At 45.8% G+C, this 20,277-nt stretch overlaps 1 protein-coding gene across 1 annotated transcript in view; it reads right to left on the minus strand.

Annotated features, from left to right (window-relative positions):
* Positions 1-20,277, minus strand: part of LOC135056657 (alpha-2-macroglobulin-like) — a 221,455-nt gene that overhangs the window by 70,502 nt on the left and 130,676 nt on the right. The window contains exons 16-18 of the mRNA XM_063962103.1: positions 8,336-8,485; positions 7,032-7,146; positions 5,463-5,541 (exon numbers count right to left, since the gene is read on the minus strand). Of these exons, the coding sequence (XP_063818173.1) occupies positions 5,463-5,541; positions 7,032-7,146; positions 8,336-8,485 (344 nt within the window). The remainder of the gene's footprint in view (positions 1-5,462; positions 5,542-7,031; positions 7,147-8,335; positions 8,486-20,277) is intronic.

Consider the following 20,277-nt stretch of genomic DNA (forward strand, 5'->3'; position numbering starts at 1 on the left):
CGAGGTGGAAGTGGATCTTGATCTTTCCCTAATTTTGGAACCTCAACTTTTTTGTTCTCCATATTTTATAGGCAGAACTAAAAGGCACCTCAGGTAAACAATGGAGATGGATGGATTGGATACTAGTATACAATTATGGACGGACTGCCACGGTTAGGTGGTATAAAAAAACCACGGTTAGGTGGTATATATTATAATAATAATACAATTATGGATGGACGGACTGCCTGCCGACTGCCGACACAGAGGTAGCCACAGCCGTGAACTACCGCACTGTACACTGGTTGATAAAGAGATAGTAGTATACTCGTAACAACTAGTATGACACTATGACGACGGTATAAAGAATGAAAAAAAAACCACGGTTAGGTGGTATATATTATAATAATAATACAATTATGGATGGACGGACTGCCTGCCGACTGCCGACACAGAGGTAGCCACAGCCGTGAACTACCGCACTGTACACTGGTTGATAAAGAGATAGTAGTATACTCGTAACAATTAGGATGACACTATGACGGTATAAAGAATGAAAAAAAAACCACGGTTAGGTGGTAGGTATATAATAATAAATAATACAATTCTGGTCGGACGGACTGCCTGCCGTGTGCCGACACAGAGGTAGCCACAGCCGTGAACTACCGCACTGTACACTGGTTGATAAAGAGATAGTAGTATACTCGTAACAACTAGTATGACACTATGACGACGGTATAAAGAATGAAAAAAAAACCACAGTTAGGTGGTATATATTATAATAATAATACAATTATGGATGGACGGACTGCCTGCCGACTGCCGACACAGAGGTAGCCACAGCCGTGAACTACCGCACTGTACACTGGTTGATAAAGAGATAGTAGTATACTCGTAACAATTAGGATGACACTATGACGGTATAAAGAATGAAAAAAAAACCACGGTTAGGTGGTAGGTATATAATAATAAATAATACAATTCTGGTCGGACGGACTGCCTGCCGTGTGCCGACACAGAGGTAGCCACAGCCGTGAACTACCGCACTGTACACTGGTTGATAAAGAGATAGTAGTATACTCGTAACAACTAGTATGACACTATGACGACGGTATAAAGAATGAAAAAAAAACCACAGTTAGGTGGTATATATTATAATAATAATACAATTATGGATGGACGGACTGCCTGCCGACTGCCGACACAGAGGTAGCCACAGCCGTGAACTACCGCACTGTACACTGGTTGATAAAGAGATAGTAGTATACTCGTAACAACTAGTATGACACTATGACGGTATAAAGAATGAAAAAAAAACCACGGTTAGGTGGTATATATTATAATAATAATACAATTATGGATGGACGGACTGCCTGCCGACTGCCGACACAGAGGTAGCCACAGCCGTGAACTACCGCACTGTACACTGGTTGATAAAGAGATAGTAGTATACTCGTAACAATTAGGATGACACTATGACGGTATAAAGAATGAAAAAAAAACCACGGTTAGGTGGTAGGTATATAATAATAAATAATACAATTCTGGTCGGACGGACTGCCTGCCGTGTGCCGACACAGAGGTAGCCACAGCCGTGAACTACCGCACTGTACACTGGTTGATAAAGAGATAGTAGTATACTCGTAACAACTAGTATGACACTATGACGGTATAAAGAATGAAAAAAAAACCACGGTTAGGTGGTATATATTATAATAATAATACAATTATGGATGGACGGACTGCCTGCCGACTGCCGACACAGAGGTAGCCACAGCCGTGAACTACCGCACTGTACACTGGTTGATAAAGAGATAGTAGTATACTCGTAACAATTAGGATGACACTATGACGGTATAAAGAATGAAAAAAAAACCACGGTTAGGTGGTAGGTATATAATAATAAATAATACAATTCTGGTCGGACGGACTGCCTGCCGTGTGCCGACACAGAGGTAGCCACAGCCGTGAACTACCGCACTGTACACTGGTTGATAAAGAGATAGTAGTATACTCGTAACAATTAGGATGACACTATGACGGTATAAAGAATGAAAAAAAAACCACGGTTAGGTGGTAGGTATATAATAATAAATAATACAATTCTGGTCGGACGGACTGCCTGCCGTGTGCCGACACAGAGGTAGCCACAGCCGTGAACTACCGCACTGTACACTGGTTGATAAAGAGATAGTAGTATACTCGTAACAATTAGGATGACACTATGACGGTATAAAGAATGAAAAAAAAACCACGGTTAGGTGGTAGGTATATAATAATAAATAATACAATTCTGGTCGGACGGACTGCCTGCCGTGTGCCGACACAGAGGTAGCCACAGCCGTGAACTACCGCACTGTACTGTGTCTGCTGCTAATATAGACTGGTTGATATTTAAAGAGATATTAGTAGTATACAACAATACTATACTGGTGGTCAGGCACTGGTCACCACTCCTGCAGCAAAAGTGTGCACTGTTAATTAATATAATTGTACTCCTGGCTCCTGCTAACAACCTGCAGTGCTCCCCAGTCTCCCCCACAATTAATTATAAGCTTTTAATTTATACATTGATGACTGTGCAGCACACTGGGCTGAGCTGAGTGCACACAGACTGAGTCACACTGTGTGACTGACTGTGCTGTGTATCGTTTTTTTTTTCAGGCAGAGAACGGATATAGCAGAGAGAAGTGAACGGATATTATATTATATTAAATAAAAGTTAACTAGCAACTGCACTGGTCACTGACTGTGGTAAACTAACTCTGTCTGCGACTCTGCACAATCTCTCTCTATCTAATCTATCTATCTCTATTCTAATGGAGAGGACGCCAGACACGTCCTCTCCCTATCAATCTCAATGCACGAGTGAAAATGGCGGCGACGCGCGGCTCCTTATATAGAATCCGAGTCTCGCGATAGAATCCGAGCCTCGCGAGAATCCGACAGCGTCATGATGACGTTCGGGCGCGCTCGGGTTAACCGAGCAAGGCGGGAAGATCCGAGTCGCTCGGACCCGTGGAAAAAAAAGTGAAGTTCGTGCGGGTTCGGATTCAAAGAAACCGAACCCGCTCATCTCTAATTAAAACAAGAAGCGTTTCTAACGTGAAACAATCTACTGGAGAATGCGACCAGGTTCAGAGAATTTGTGATCATTATTCTAAACTATGGAAACATGGATCAGGAAGAGATTAAATGAAATGGGTATGCTTAGAATAACTTGTAGCCAATCAGATACATACAATATCAAAAGAACTACAAAGAATTTTAGTTCAACCAACTCCTACGGTATATGTTAGCAAGTTTTAAGTGGGTTGCGTTAGGATAATTCACTCATTAATTACAGGGGTTATCTGATTAAATGTGATTTTCATTCTACTGCCATTAAGAGAGATTTCTATTTAAAGGATTAAACTATCTATGGAAACTGAGAGACAAGTCGCGTGAAGGTCTTGACCCAGTCTGCTTTACATGCTGTAGTTGCCCAAATCTAGTCAAAATACATCCAGCCTCAGTATTGTAAAAACAGGTTCTCTTTTCAATACTCTTTCTGAGTAATGGTTACAGAAACCAGAGGATCCCTCAAGAGCTGGCAGCGATATCACCTCTCCAGGGTCCCTGTATAGCATACATGAGGTCCATGTCACATTACACAGCAGCCATTGCAATAGCATATAGTACTTGGGCCAACCAACTACATCGGTTCCTACATCATGGGGCCTAGACCATGGGCTACTCAGTGCTTAGCTGATTATTTTTAGTAGATGAGTGATCAAACAAAAGCGGATAGCCCCTCTCTCTGTTAGTTTAAACAAGCTACAAGCTGCACGCTCTGTTCATAGCCAAACTAGTAATTAGTTATCACTTATCTAGAACATTCTATAAAACAATAGCTGGGATCTGATTGTATGCTCCACTTTTCCCCTTTACAATGTTTAATAACCTTAGCATCAAAAGTATTTAGGTGTAAATAATTTTTGTTCTGTGTTTTTAAGTGCATGTTTTGCTTTGTTTTTTCATTTTTCATTTTGCCATTTATTATATATATATATATATATATATATATATATATATATATACAATAAAATCTAGATTCAGTTAGTGATATTTTGCTCCAGTGTGTTCCAAACCCCAGCGCTGCTCACAGCATCTTAGGAGTCTTTAAAAGTCATCATTATATATTCCAAGGACATTTAATTCCATTAATAGTGGAAAATGGGCTATCATTATAATACAGTTAATAACTATATTGTTGCTTAAAGAAGGAACATTTGAGCAGTGCATTGTTACTTTAAGGAATCTTGCACACTATACTGCACCCTACTCAATCACCGTGCCAACCACACCTGGTGAGCACATGGTGTCATGCCGAAGGGGGCGGGGCTGCCAGCACTGGGAAGGACAGCACTGTCTGGGGCATCCTCAGGATGCTCTGGGTGGCTGTACTTGCTGCAGTGTGCATATCTACAGTGTATACAGATTACCGAACACTCCAGGCGGCACTGCAGCAGCGATACTGGCTACAGGGTGCAGCTCCAGGCACACAGCTAGCCATATGCTGGTACCATGGGACTGCAATGGTGCCACCCACAGAGCCCTGGGGGCAGTGCTGAAAGTAGGATGGTACGAGGTGGTACAGCGTACCATTAAGAAATATGGTCCAGCCCACCACGTGGGCATACTTTTTAAGGGCCATTTTTGTAAAATGGTGTCAGTGGCATAACTGTGTGTGGCATAATATGTAATAGGCATTATGGTGTGTGGTATAATATGTAATAGGCATTACAGTGTGTCATAATATGTAATAGGCATTATGGTGTGTGGTATAATACGTACTAGGCATTATGGTGTGTGGCATAATGTGTAATGGGCATTACGGTGTTTGGCATAATGTGTAAGGGGCATTGTGGTGTTTGGCATAATGTGCCAATGCCCCTATTGTCATGTAGCCACACCCCTAGTTTTGGGTGACCACACCCCCTCATGACACATGACCACACCCATTTTTACTATTAGTACCACTAAAAAAAATTCTACTTGCACCACTGCCTGGGGGTAAATGTAATAGGGTGCGAGAAGCCAGAGGTCCAGGATTTCGGACAAGAATGGTTGTATTTTAAAAGTCCCAATCATTTACAAAGCAAAACCAGGATGGTTTTGCCTTGTAAATGATTACCACTTTAAAAATATGGCCATACTTGGTCAACATCCTGGACCTCCAGCTTCTTGCACCCTATTCCATTTACCCCCTGCTCTCTGTGCAACATCACTGCTTGCCCACTCCTAGTTATGGCCCTGGCAAAATGCATTCAAGTCACTATTTGGCGCACACGAGCAGAAGAAAAAAAGCACAAATTGCTGTAATGAGCCCCATAGTTTGCATCTCATGTTGCTTAGACAATTGTAAGTTAACAAAATGTACGACAACAACTACAGTAAGAAGGCTAGACATTGTATGATAGCTGGAACAGAGTAATACATACCCCACAGAAACTAAATCAAACAACCAGGTGTCTGGGAAGTATCCTCTTGTGTGAGGCTTCTTCAGCTCTTGATCTTCTCCTGGAAAATTAAATAAATATTAGTGAGAGATAAAAGGGAGAAGGAATTTGTGTGTTCCATAATCTTAGCTGAAGGTTTTCTAGGAATAGGCCAAAAGGCAGGGTTGTCGATGTGAAAATCACATTACTTAATTTTAATCTGTTATGAAGTCCTGATTTGAGCAACAAATTCAACAACTAGTGTACTCAATCATACAGTGTAGAAAAATATGTAATAATAACAATAATGTTGCTAAATATCCAACAAAGTCTTCTTAATATATGGCAAAAAGCCTTAAAGGATAGAATATTATGTATCGATAATTCCAGTAATATAAGGACTCTTGTAATATAAAAGAAATAATGATAACAACAATGTTGCTTAATATTCAAGGGAGTCCATTTGATATATGGCAAAAAGCCTTGAAGGATGGAGTATTACATATTAGTAATTCTCATTATTTCAGTAATTCCCTTTCATATATATTAAAGGTTTTAACAAGGTACAGGAAGGATGCATTTTTCAAAGGAAGTGAAGTATTAGAACATGCGGACATACACTGAAACTGTTGAGAAGTAGGTTCAGGGGAAACTTGAGAAAAAAATACTTCACAGAAAGGGTAGTGGACAAGTGGAATAGCCTCATAGCAGAGGTGGTAAAGGCTAAGACAGCAGAACAATTTAAAGATGCATGGGATAGACATAAGGATATCCTTACATAGAATCAAGGTTCAAATAGATAACAATGTGGTTAAAAAAAGGGCAGACTAGATGGGACAAGTGGTTCTTATCTGCCGTCAAATTCTGTGTTTATATGTAATGCGGCTATACCCCAATTTTGTGGCTAGTATGGGAGGTTGAGTTATCAAGTTCTTGCAGATCTACAAGTACAAGATGTTGAAAGCTTGCCAGGATAATGGAGTCCATTTAGCTGGGGATGGCCTGGTTTTGTTTATTGAGGGTCTCTTTTTTCCGTCCTATGATTGGGTTCTATAAGATCACTTTTGGGCGGTGGGCCACAGCTCTTTGAACCTGGATTTGAAGGGAAGCAGTGCTCTACTGTGGCCACTTTTGGAACAAGGGTTGTTAAGGAGTATGTCCCTTTTGATATCGTAAAGTTTGTCTCTTTCTCAAGGGAGGACCTGATTGCAATCTTATGGATGGACAAGTACTAGGCCAGTGAAGGGATTGTTACTCCCCAATCCTAGTTGTGCCAGAGTGGGTGTTGCATCAATTTTATTGCCCTTTTTGGCTTATGCTGAAGTTGTTGCCACTCTGCCTGATTCAAATATATTTAATACAATTCTTTGGACTGTAACCTCTTTTTCTCCAATCATTGTGTCTGGTATTTCTTATCAGTTTACAGTTTAGAATGAAATAGTAAAATCACTAATTGATCAACATTTTTATGACATTTAAATGATCAAAATAATATGTATTTATATAGTAACAAATTTCCCTTTAACTGGTCCAATTAATATAAATGATGTTTAGTACATACTATGTAATTACCTTTAGTGCTTTTCTCTTTTTTTCGATGCACTGAAGAGCGTCCAGTGAATCCAATTGGAACACAGGTCGGAGGTTTACTTATGCGAGTGTTGGTAAAAATTTTTAGATTGTGTATCTTTATAAGAAAAAAATGTTAGAGGTTAAATTAAATATAGTAAATAATTTTTAAAAGACACATAAATTGTATTTTCTACAGATGCCAAGAAAGTAAACTACAGTATTACTCGTGAATTGTCTAAGTTTTTTTTTTTTATACAACGCAGTATTTTGTTCAGTAAACAATAATATACAGGGTTTTTTTCTAAATAAATTGTGTGGCCCCAGCTTTAAAGGGCCAGGAATAAACAAATATGTTACTAAGGCTCCTTACATATATAATGTACTAATACTGTCAGACTGGGACATGAAGGACCCACTAGGGAAAGGCAATAATAGGAACCCATGCATGTAGTGTGGCCAGCCACCACAGAGGCTTGGCCAACCATTATAAAGGAACAAGGGTCTATGTGCTATGATTTGGAGAGATAAAGTTAATGGAGATAAAGTCAAGTCAATCAGCTCCTAAATGCCATGTTGCAGGCTGTGATTAAAACTCCTGGACTTAAGGGAGTTTCCACCGTTAATGACACATATTACCTGTCCCCCACAACGACCAATTGCTTCCCCCTCTGGGAAGTCTCCCGGAGGGATAAAATAAAAAGTGTGTAAGTGTGCATTTACTGACTATGGCACAAAATCAAAATGCAATTCAAAGCACTGAAAATAGGGAACATGAAAGTCAAAACTGCTATTGCTAGTACCACAGTCTATCGTTAATGTTAATGATTCATTTCAAATTTTAGAATGTGAATTTTAGAATTTTTCATGTGCTGATGCACACTGCCAGTACAATAGGTTATGTCTTACAAAGACCACTGTACCTTCACACATGTACTTTTTTGCAGTCAAACCCCTTTGTTTTTTCTATCGCCTTATACATTACACTGGGAAATAATACTGTATGTCATACTTGTGTAAGAATGGTGTTGTCATATGTACATCAGACAAGACAATGGTATGTGTTTTATGTTTGTCAGTGATAAGGAGGTGAAATACATTAGGCATACATGTGAGGCCGCCTTGCCTGAACCTTGCATATTTTAGTGACTGCTGCGATTGGGTGGGTCTTTTTCATGGAACACATTCATCTCTGTGATGCATATAAATGCCAATTCATAAGAATTTGGTACTAGTTACAAATAAAGCAGCAGATAATAACAGACATACATGAAACATAAAAGGAATAAGACATAGTTCTGACTTACCGCAAACACAAGGAAAGCATCAAATTGTAAATCAAACATATTATGTATAGCAGTCTCATTTTCTGGGCATTGGTGCTTTGCAGGGTCGATTTCAGAAAATGGATCATAACCAGGTCGTCTTGAGAAAATAAAATCGTTGCTATCCCTAGACTGCAAACAAGATGATAACATAAATACATTTGTGTAATGTTCTGTAATGTTATTTTCTTCTGAACTGGCAACTAGTTATACAGGGCTCTATTTAGTAAAATATTCAGAAACCGATTCATGATTATCAGATTTTCTCTCTCCGTATGCAGGGTTGGACTGGCCCACGGGGGTACAGGGGAAACCACAGGTGGGCCCCACTGCCTATGGGCCCACCTCCTCTTCTAGAGATCGGTTTCTAAACTGTGCAGTTGACTGTGGTGTCATCTCTACAGTGCATTGCAGTTATAAATCTGGTACATTATCATGCGTGCACTAGCAGTATTTATATATATATATATATATATATCAAGGGGCCCAGACCATGCATTCTTTAATGGTTAGTGAAGCCATTGTTGCAGCTGGCCACACACCCCTGGGAGACTAACCACACCCCTATACATGGGCTCCTACTACTACTACTACTACAACTACATTCCCCGGTGGGCCCTCCATGTCCCAGTCCATCACTGTCCGTATGCATATCTGGAAAAGTTCCTGGGGACCAAACTTTCTCGGGACCTGAAATGCAGTTACAACATCGACTCTAGGCACAGCAGAGGTTGTTCTTCCTGAGGCAACTTAGGAAGTTCAGTGTTACAAAAAAACTGCTGCTGCTCTTTTATTCTGCCATTGTTGAGTCTGAGCTATGTTCTTCGATCATAGTCTGGTACAGTTCTGCCAATGAGAGTGACAGATGCAGGCTACAAAGGGTGGTGAGGATGGCAGAAAAGAGAGTTGGGACTGACCTTCCCTCTGTTCAAGAATTGTACCTGTCCAGAGCTAAGAAGCATTCAGGGAAAATTGCAGGGGATCAGTTACATCCTGGCCACGACTTGCTCAAACTGTTACCATCAGGCAGGCTACAAAGGGCGTTACCTGTAAAGTTAGCTAGAAGTTTAAAAGTTTCTTACCACAGGCAATCCACCTGTTGAACAACTTCTAGGAGGATCTAACTAAATCTCCTTTTAATGTAATATTGCACAGGTATTGCTGCTGGATGGTAGACACTCCCATTTTATGGTATTGTAGTCTTTCGTGTTAGGAATTGTAGCTTACAGTATTACTGTGTTTTACTTGTGTACTTTATGTATGTCATATGTGTTTACCCCTTCTATGTGAATACCTGGCTGATGCTCTGGAAACCGAAAACAAATTCCTAGTATACATGTGTATACCTGGCTAATAAAATTGATTCTGATTCTGATTTTGATTCTGAACATATCATGCAATAAAGGTTCACACTACCCAATCCCCGCAGATGCCGATATTGGAACCGGCAGGGGAACCGGCATCGGCAATTGCATACACACTTGCCAATGTGGCAGGCAGCAACGGTGGGGAAGGGGGGAAGGGGCGGTAGAGGGAACAATGGCGCAGCATGGCTGTCATTAACGAGGACCTCCCTCGTCTGTGCATGTTCAGACGAGGGAGGAGGTCATTGACGAGATTGTGAAAGATCCGCTCAGGTCGGCCCTTCTGAGCGAGATCTTTCACTTTCTCCTCTAGTGTGTATGGGGCATAAGGCAGCTTTAGGCAGCTGCCAAGGGGCATCACTGAGTCCACAAAAAACAAATTAAAATGATGGCTATCTCTTTCAGTCATACATCCCAATGTGACCTATTCCAGGAGGCATAGGCATTTCTATAATGGGTGCAGTGCACAAGGGCCCCTGGGTCCAGGGGGCCCACACCGCACACCCTGCACCCGAATAGTATACCTAACCCTCCGGAGTCCCGCGGCTGGCGGCCCTGCAGTGCGGACATCAATCACTTGGAAAATGGCCACTGCTGTAATTTCTGAGTGATTTGCGCATGCGTACTGGAGATGTTCCCAGGCACAGGTGCTATGTTGCCGGAGACCTGCACATGCACAGTAGACTCTGGCATTATGCCAGAGTCTACTTGCCACTGGAGAGGAGGGGGCCCGCAATAGAGGCTGCACGCGGGTCCCCTCCTCTCTTAAAATGCCCCTGCCAGGAGGAACAAAATACTCTGCTCCTGGACTTCCCTTTCAATTTATGATTGCCATCACTCACCTGTGCTGAAACCCTTTTCTTATAAATTAACTAGTTCAACACAGGTGATGGCAATAATAAATTAAGAGGGAAGTCCAGGAACAGAGCATTTTGTCCCTCCTGGAATGGGTCATGTTGGAAAGTATGCTTTCAGTCTTGGCCTGGTCTACTGATGACCAGTGCTGAAGCTACCAGGGTGTCAAGCCTCCATAACTCTCCCAGCCCCCGGCACTGCACTCTCACCTGTCAGTGTGACAGAGTCAGTAGCAGTGATGGCCGCCCCTCCCCTCTCCTTCAGTCCTCTCCTTTCCTCCTGATGCCAATGTCTCACTAGTGACACACACAAAAGAAGTTCTGCTCCCTAGACAACACAAGTAGCTGCTGGCCTGCTGCTGCTGAATGGAGCCCGGTAAGGTACAGATGTAGCCACCTTTATTTTGACTGTTTCTCTGCCGAGACGGGCGTTTAGTCACGCTAAGGCGATAGCTGAGTTTAAACACAGGTAGGCGCGTTGAGGCGATCTAGATACTCATCATGCATTACACATCTCCACCACTGTGTGGCTAATGCTCCACCAATCCAGTACTTTCGATCGTACAGTATAGCGGCGGATTGATCTACAGCTCTGGCAATACTGTAGGCGTAACGGGAGGCGGTGGAAAAAGTATGGAGTACTGTACAGTATGTGTATGGAGACGCAACTACAGTAATTGTGTAAAAGGAAGAATGTACAGGACAATGTATAAACACCGTGCTTTTAAAATACATGAGCGTCTGGGAATGGAGGGCTACAGTAGCTAGCAGGAGGCGGTGGAAAATACCGTGCTTTACAAATGCGAGCGTCCGAGTCCTCTAAGGCATAAACCAACACCAATGGGGTGGGGGCCGGGCGCTGTTTGCAGTACTTTCACACATGAAATTGGGAGTCTCTCATGAGGCGTTGTGGGCTAGGGGTGAAGGCTCCCACGCTGGGGGTCCAGGGTTCGAGACGTGATGTGCCTTCTTTTTTTTTTTTTGTTATTGTAATAATACACTGTATTATTTTATCTACATTGCAAGACAGTCAATGGAAAGGTGCACACAAGTTACATATAAATCAGAGTACATCTGCAGGAGCGATTCTTTACGCTAAATGCAACTAAACAGCGGGAATGAAATGAGGGTATTCTGACACTACTAACTGAGCAAAACAGTACTGTACAGTAGATCTTCAGCATTTGTTTATTGCACATGACCTGAATTCCCTCCCTGTGCAGGCTCCCAGGGGGGAAGGGCGATGGGGGTAGGGGGAGACGATGGGAAATACCGTACTGTACTGTGCCTTTGAAATGCAATTACATGAGCGTCCGAGTCCACTACGGTATACTGTAAACCAACACCAATGGGAAGGAAATGCCAACCTTTTTTTTTATGTGTTCCCGTGACATTCATTTAAAAAAAAAAAATTTCTCTCTAATACATCCAATGGAAGGATGCACACAGGTTTCACATAAATCAAAGTACATCTGCAGGAGCGATTCTTTACGCTAAATGCAACTGCACAACGGCAATGAGTAGAAATGAGTGTATTCTGACGCTACTAAGTGAGCAAAACAGTACTATACAGTAGATATTCGGCGTTTGTGTATTGCACATGACCTGAATTCCCTCCCTGTCTACTGCATGATCTGTGCAGGCTCCCAGGGGGGAAGGGCAATAGGCTAGCAGGAGGTGGTGGAAAATACCGTGCTTTACAAATGCGAGCGTCCGAGTCCTCTAAGGCATAAACCAACACCAATGGGGTGGGGGCCGGGCGCTGTTTGCAGTACTTTCACACATGAAATTGGGAGTCTCTCATGAGGCGTCGTGGGCTAGGGGTGAAGGCTCCCACCTCCCACGCTGGGGGTCCAGGGTTCGAGACGTGATGTGCCTTCTTTTTTTTTTTTGTTTGTTATTGTAATAATACACTGTATTATTTTATCTACATTGTAAGACAGTCAATGGACCCCTCCCCATCCCCCGCAAACCCCCGCACCTGCCCCTCCACCACCCGTGGCACCCCCACCCACTGCGCCTTCGGACCCCCTACCCCACCCGCAGTGTCTTCCAAACCCCTCCCCCATCTGCAGCAGCCCCTCCCCCATCCGCCACACCCCGCATCTGGCTCTCCCCCGCCCGCTGCACCTTTGGATCCCCTACCCCACCCACGCAGCAGGCCCTTCCCAATCCGCATCGCCTACACCATTCGCAACAGCACCGCACCCGCCACTCCCCCACCCACGTTACCCCCGCATCCACCCCTCCCCCACCCACCGCGCCCCCTGGACACCTCCCCCATCCACTGCACACCCGCACCCACCCCTTCTCCATCTGCAGCGCCTTCGGAACCCCTCCTCCATCCGCAACAGCCCTGCAGCTGCCATCCCCCACCTGCGACACCCCTGCTCCTACCCCACTCACAGCGCCTTCATACCCCCTCCCCCATCCGCGGTCCCCACTCCCCAAACCCCTTCCTGTTGCAAGGGACTACGCCCCCTTCACCATCGGACGCCCTATCATTGTGCAATATTCAAACACTAACAAAACTAGGAATGCAGGTAATACTCCATATATTGAACCCCCGAAAGGCGTGCAGGGGTTAAGGGGCCGTAGTATATTACAATAGAAAAAAGTTATAGTGTCAGGGAAAAAAGCACCTCATGACAGATACTGTACACAAGCTCATGTCTAAATACTGTATACTGTAAGCAGTGACATTAAGGGGTACAGTATATGCAATTGCGGTCGAATTCCGGCAGGAATACGGAAAAAATGGACACGGGATCCCCCATCTTTTTAGAACCAGCACCGGGCTCTGCGCCTGGTCCTGGTGCAAAAAATAAGGGGGACAAAAAAGCGTAGGGGTTCCCCATATTTTTTGAACCAGCACTGGGCTCCACTAGCTGGACAGATAATGCACAGCCGGGGGACACTTTTATACCGGTCCCTGCGGCCATGGAATTAAATACCCAACTAGTCACACCAGGCCGGGGTACCCTGGAGGAGTGGGGGCCCCTTAAATCAAGGGGACCCCCCCTCCAGCCACTCGATTATCTCTATCGCCCCTGTGTATTGTAGCTAGGGGATTGTGACGCTCCTTCAGCATTGCCCCGTAGCCTGCAAAATCTGTGCTGTTATTTGCTCCATAGCTGAGTGCCTCCTAGGAGCTAGGAGTCACAGGCGGTAGCCATTTCAATTGAGTCTGCCCTGCTATAGAATTGTATGTGTACAGTACCATACGGTGCATAGAACCTTTACAGTAGAAACTCTCCTGCAGCTTTGGCCTGCTTTATGTAAAACTTGTGTTTTGTCAGTTTGCTATGCGATCGAGCCCGGTGTAACGTACTGTAATGTGCATAGACCTCGCTTATCTCTGTGTATTTTGGCTAGGGGATTGTGACGCTCCTTCAGCATCGCCCCGTAGCTTGCACAGCTTATGCCATTTCTCATTCCATACCCGACTGCTGCCTGCCACGAGGTGGGGGTTCAGGAGGTGGGGGTTCAGGGGTAGTGGTCATTTTGACAGTGTGCTATGCGATTGAGTCCGGTGTACCGTAATACTGTATGCAATCCTACAGTAGCTTATCCCCATCGCCCCTGTGTATTTTGGGGATTGTGACGCTCCTTCAGCATTGCCCCATAACCTGCACAAGGGTTCAGGGGCGGCGGCCATTTTGCCAGTGTGCTATGCGATGAGTCCGGTGTACCATAATGTGCATACTGTGTATTTTAGCTAGGGGATTGTGACGCTCCTTCAGCATTGCCCCATAGTCTGTACAATCTGGACTATAGTATTACTTGCTCCGTAGCCTAGGGCCTCTGTGGGGCAAGGAGTCATAGGTGGTAGCCATTTCTATTCAGTCTGCCCAGCTACAGAATTGTATGTGTACTGTACGGAGCATAGAACCTTAACCTGCATAGAACCTGCACATTATGGTACACCGGACTCGATCGCATAGAACCGCTCATGCAGCTTTGCCCTGGTTTATGTGAATAAAAAAAATAATAAAGTGTCTGAAAAAAACTAACATGCATTCGTACTTAAGGAATCGAACCCGGGACTCTGAGTATAGGAAGCGAAACACTTCACCACTTCGCCGCAGACAAATGTATAAACCCATTGGTTTTGATTATGCTGTAATGGCTACGGGATTAGGACGATAACATACTGTACAAAATTCCTAATCTTGAGAGGCAATAGTGAACTTCTAACACACATCCATTTGCGACAGTGTACACTACTGGTTTTACAGTATGTTTTGTCTGCGGGACTTGGACGCTCACATACAGTATTCATAAAGTATTGTAGATGGATCATATACTGTATGCTGTACTATTTGCGTCTGTGTCGTACTGTATATACAGTACTGTATTAAATAATGCAGCGTAATGAGTATTTACTGTATGCAGCGTAATGAGACGCCTTAGTAAAGTAGTCCTTATTATGTATTTCAGTATTGTATTTTACGGGAGACCACACACATGCGCAGTGGTGATTGTAAAAAGCGACATCTGGTGGCTGATCGCAGGTATTACACGTAAAGGTAACGCCAAACGCCATGTCTGCCTCCGTGCGATTAGGTACGCCTCTCTGTGACTAGGCGCGCCTCCCTACGCTGCATATGCTCGATCGGGACAAACTCCTCAGCCACTCAAGATAAAGGTGGCTACATCTGTATGTCTGTTGAGGGGGTGGCTTGTGTGTGTGTGTGTGTGTGTGTGTGTGTGTGTGTGGTAATGAGTGCTGTGTGTGTGTGTGTGTGTCTGTGTGTGTGTGTGTGTGTGTATGGGGGGGTCAATGAGGGGGGGTGTATGGGTTAATAAGTGCTGTGTGTTTGTGTGTGTATTGGGGCATTTCTATGCAGTAAATTATAAGTTTGGGACACTGCTGTATGGCATATAATAAATTAGGGACACTGATACATGGCATATTATAAATTGGGGGCACTGATGCATGTCACATGTCATATTAGGAATTGGAAGGAGCAGGGCTGTGGGTAAAATGCTGCCTAGGGTGCCAAGTAATCTTGCACCGGCCCTGGATAAAGGCATGTCCCAGCGAGGAGAAAACTAGGCTGCTGTGACTTTTGCTATTACAGTATAAAATACAGCCACATGGAGGCATTTTAAGAGAAGAGGGGGTCAGTATGCACACTCTGTGGGAGCCCCCTCCTCTCCGGCAGAGCAGTAGACTCTACTGCACATGTGCAGGTTTCCAGGAACATGGCTCTCGCCACAATGGTGAACCCAGCGCATTCGCAGAGCGGGTCAAAACAGAGAGAGCAGGTAGAAAAATATCTCTTCCCGTTTTTATGCAGTTGTAGAGATGTGCCCTGTGGGCACATCCGAGGTGCTGTCCCTGGCTGTGGACAGCGCTGGGGCAGCTTGTCTGTCCCCAGCGCTGGGTGTGTGGCGGCGGGTGTCTGGTGCAGGGATCGGATGTTTCCCTGCACCAGGCTGTCGGCAGGCGGCGGGTAGCGGCGCGGCAGCGGCGCTTTAAACTTGGCGCCGTTCTGGGCCGCCAATCAGAAGCGCCGCCTGTGGCTTTTCGAATCCGGCTGGTGGGGTGCCGGCCAATCAGAAGCAGGCGCGGCGAGCCAATCGGCGCTCGCCGCGTCACAGGCCCCGCCCCCGGCATCTGACGTCAGACGCCGGGCGGGTGGAGAAGCGCACGGAAGAGCGCTGAAGACGCCGGGTGGGAGCCGAAGACGGAGGGCGCGCGGAAGATCGCTGAAGAGCGCTGAAGAGCTCCGGTGGCCGCGAAAGAGGCCAGAAGACTCCAGGCTCCGGGAAGAAGATGTCCAGCGGCAGCTGGACGTGGAGAAGAGATGGCGGCGCCGCTGGCCAGGACGGGTCAGCGGCAGAAGAGGGTGCCGGAGATCCCTGGACCAGGTGAGGCCTCAGTGAGGCTTATCCCAAACCCCTTCCTACCTAGACCACCAGGGACGGGCATTAGGCCCGGGGGCACAGTTCAGGCACTAGGCCTGTTGCGCAGTTAGGAGTTCGTCACCCCCCTGATTTGGTGGTTTGGGCATTAGGCCCAGGCCACTGTGATTGGCTGTGTAGGCGGGCATTAGGCCCGAGGGCATATAGTGGGCATTAGGCCCAGATTAATAGGTGCGACCCCCCCCCCAGATGAATAAGGGTGGTACTGGGCGCTAGGCCCAGGCCATCCCGACGTGCACAGAGTAGGCAGGCTTGTAAGCCTGAGCCCCACTCTATAAGGTGACCCTGGGCACTAGGCCCAGGTCACCCAACGGGCAACAAGTTAGGCGGGCGCTAGGCTCGTGGGTGAAGTCAGGCCACCGGCCTGTGTGCAGTTAGGGGGCGCTAGGCCCAGTGAATAAGTGCCCTGAGGTGAATAAAGGTGGCACTGGGCACTAGGCCCAGGCCACCCTGAGGTATTAGGTAGGCAGGTCCGCTTTACCTGAGCCCCTGAGAAGAGAGTACTGGAGGTGGGTGAGCTGTGCGGCCCCCACTACCGGGTGTTCTGAGTCGGGTAACTAAAGGGACAGCACCGTGGTCATTGCTTGCACTGTGTATCGTGTTGTATGCTGTTACCGTGCGGGGTAAAGTGTGAGCTTGTTAAGTGTGTTTAGTTTTGTTGCACCACACCCACAGAGCTAGTTTGAGGGCTCTGCCGTTGTAGTTAGTATAGGGGTGTGACACTAGGCTAGAGTTAGGCCCTGCACGGCTGTTTGCTTGTTTGTTTGCCTCCTTACAGGGACCTGTAAGAGAAGAAGACGTTCGCAGTGCGGAACTGACGGTGAGTGGCATCTGTGTGCGTTTGTCCCTTGTCTGTCCCCGAGTGCCGGAATAGGGATTGCTCACGGACGTGAGAATCCCCTTCATCACACTACGTGCGAGAGCGCGAGTGTGTGAAATCTGGGTGGCTGAGGCTTTGTGCCAGTGATGACCTTTCACCCAACCGGTGAAGGTCGCTGTCACCCCTGGGGTATCCCCTCTTCCGGTGGAAGAAGGGTGGATACCTCCCTTAAGGTAGACCATTTTCTCCTCAGCTCGTTCGTCGGTCAGCTCCGAGAGGGAATCGTTGTGTCCGGATCCGACTGAAGATTGCCAGGTCCGTTGAAGTATCCAGTACCTGAAGGTGAGAGAGAGCGGCGCCTGGTGAGTACCGAAACTACACCTGCACGGCAGCAGGCACCACCACACGCACCGCCGCACCTCTTACACAGTGACCGGAGACATAACGCATTCCAGAGATGGCACTGTGTATTGGAGACAACCATTGCTTCTCTCAGCTATATAAATAGCGTTAATGAAACCTATGGGAGCCACACAAACAGAAAGGCAATGAAATCACTGGTGTTCTCTATATTTAATATAGAGAAACAATATTTCTCTATATTTTAGGCTTCTCCAGCTAAAATACTGTAGAAAAGTCTACTAAATAGACCCCATACTATATCAGCATTGACTTTATTAACAGAGAACCATTTGCACATTAAACTGCTATGAAATAAATGTGGATACAAATATTATGATATCAAATCTGATAGACATGCAAAATCAGAAAAATATAAGTCACAGCCCTTATCTGCTCCAAACTATGGGGTTCATTCAGACCCGATCGCACGCTAGCTTTTTTTGCAGCGGTGCGATCGGGTCTGAACTGTGCATGCATATGCTCTGCAATGCGCAGGCGCATCGGCCGGCGGCGGCGGGGATCGCTGGACAGCGACAGAATTAACAAAGAAAGTGATCACATGGGCGATTGCAAGAAGATTGACAGGAAGAGGCCGTTTATGGGTGTCAACTGACCGTTTCTAGGGAGTGTCCGGAAAAATGCAGGCGTGTCCAGCCGTTTGGAGGAAGGGTTCCTGATGCCATCTCCTGGCTGGATCGTCACAGCGGCTGAGTAAGTCCTGAGCTGTGCACCCCTGCACAGTGATTACCCCCTCCCCCTGTAGGCGGCAACTACCTGATCGCAGCACTGCAAAAAAACGCCTGCGTGCGATCTGGTCAGAAACACACCCTATGTTATGTAAACCCACCCAATATATATATATATATATATATATATATATATATATACATGTATATATACTGCTCAAAAAAATAAAGGGAACACTTAAACAACACAATGTAACTCCAAGTCAATCACACTTCTGTGAAATCAAACTGTCCACTTAGGTAGCAACACTGATTGACAATCAATTTCACATGCTGTTGTGCAAATGGAATAGACAACAGGTGGAAATTATAGGCAATTAGCAAGACACCCCCAATAAAGGAGTTGTTCTGCAGGTGGTGACCACAGACCACTTCTCAGCTCCTATGCTTTCTGGCTGATGTTTTGGTCACTTTTGAAAGCTGGCGGTGCTTTCACTCTAGTGGTAGCATGAGACAGAGTCTACAACCCACACAAGTGGCTCAGGTAGTGCAGCTTATCCAGGATGGCACATCAGTGTGAGCTGTGGAAAGAAGGTTTGCTGTGTCTGTCAGCGTAGTGTCCAGAGCATGGAGGCGCTACCAGGAGACAGGCCAGTACATCAGGAGACGTGGAGGAGGCCGTAGGAGGGCAACAACCCAGCAGCATGACCGCTACCTCCGCCTTTGTGCAAGGAGAAACAGAAGAAGCACTGCCAGAGCCCTGCAAAATGACCTCCAGCAAGCCACAAATGTGCATGTGTCTACTCAAATGATCAGAAACAGACTCCATGAGGGTGGTATGAGGGCCCGACATCCACAGGTGCGGGTTGTGCTTACAGCCCAACACCGTGCAGGACGTTTGGCATTTGCCAGAGAACACCAAGATTGGCAAATTCGCCACTGGCGCCCTGTGCTCTTCACAGATGAAAGCAGGTTTTCACTGAGTACATGTGACAGACATGACAGAGTCTGGAGATGCCAAGGAGAACGTTCTGCTGCCTGCAACATCCTCCAGCATGACCGGTTTGGCAGTGGGTCAGTAATGGTGTGGGGTGGAATTTCTTTGGGGGGCCGCACAGCCCTCCATGTGCACGCCAGAGGTAGCCTGACTGCCATTAGGTACCGAGATGAGATCCTCAGACCCCTTGTGAGACCATATGCTGGTGCGGTTGGCCCTGGGTTCCTCCTAATTGTTACGCACACCAGTGCTAACAGGAGTATACCGGTGTATGAACAGAGAGGGAAGCGAAGCAAACGAACTCACAGACAGTATAACATAACATACACAGGAGGTGATGGAATAACTAATAAACACAAAGTGAACGGAGAAGCCCAAAGGCTCAGGAATTGGGTGTCTCCCTAGTGTCAGGAATGCTCAGATGGAATAGAGCGGACAATGAAGCGAGGTGTGGTGATTTAACATGTGGAGCACCTGAAATGATGTTGCTAAGAACAACAGAAAAAACCCCAAAGGGTTACCAACGGGTGTGGGAATAAACTCCTTGGTCAGAGATAGAAATATAGACACAAGGAGAGTATCCACAATCCTAACCCCCACTTGCAGGGCACAGGTTCAGCTTACTGCCACTAAACTGACACCTGGACGCCCTGCACAGTGAGGGAGGATTAAGCAAGCAGGTCTGAGAGTACAGCCGCAAACCTGCTGGGTTCACAGAATAGCAAAAGAACCCCAGCAGGTCAAACAACTGACTCCAGTCTTACTGCTAGGTCCGGATTGGCAGAATGAAGTACCGAATCCCAAGGCCTATTCGCAGTAAGCAACAAGTAAATACAAAGTCACACAGTACTAGCTAACTCTCTGGAACTG

Source organism: Pseudophryne corroboree, chromosome 3 (assembly GCF_028390025.1).
Source record: "Pseudophryne corroboree isolate aPseCor3 chromosome 3, aPseCor3.hap2, whole genome shotgun sequence".
Taxonomy (NCBI): Eukaryota; Metazoa; Chordata; class Amphibia; order Anura; family Myobatrachidae; genus Pseudophryne; species Pseudophryne corroboree.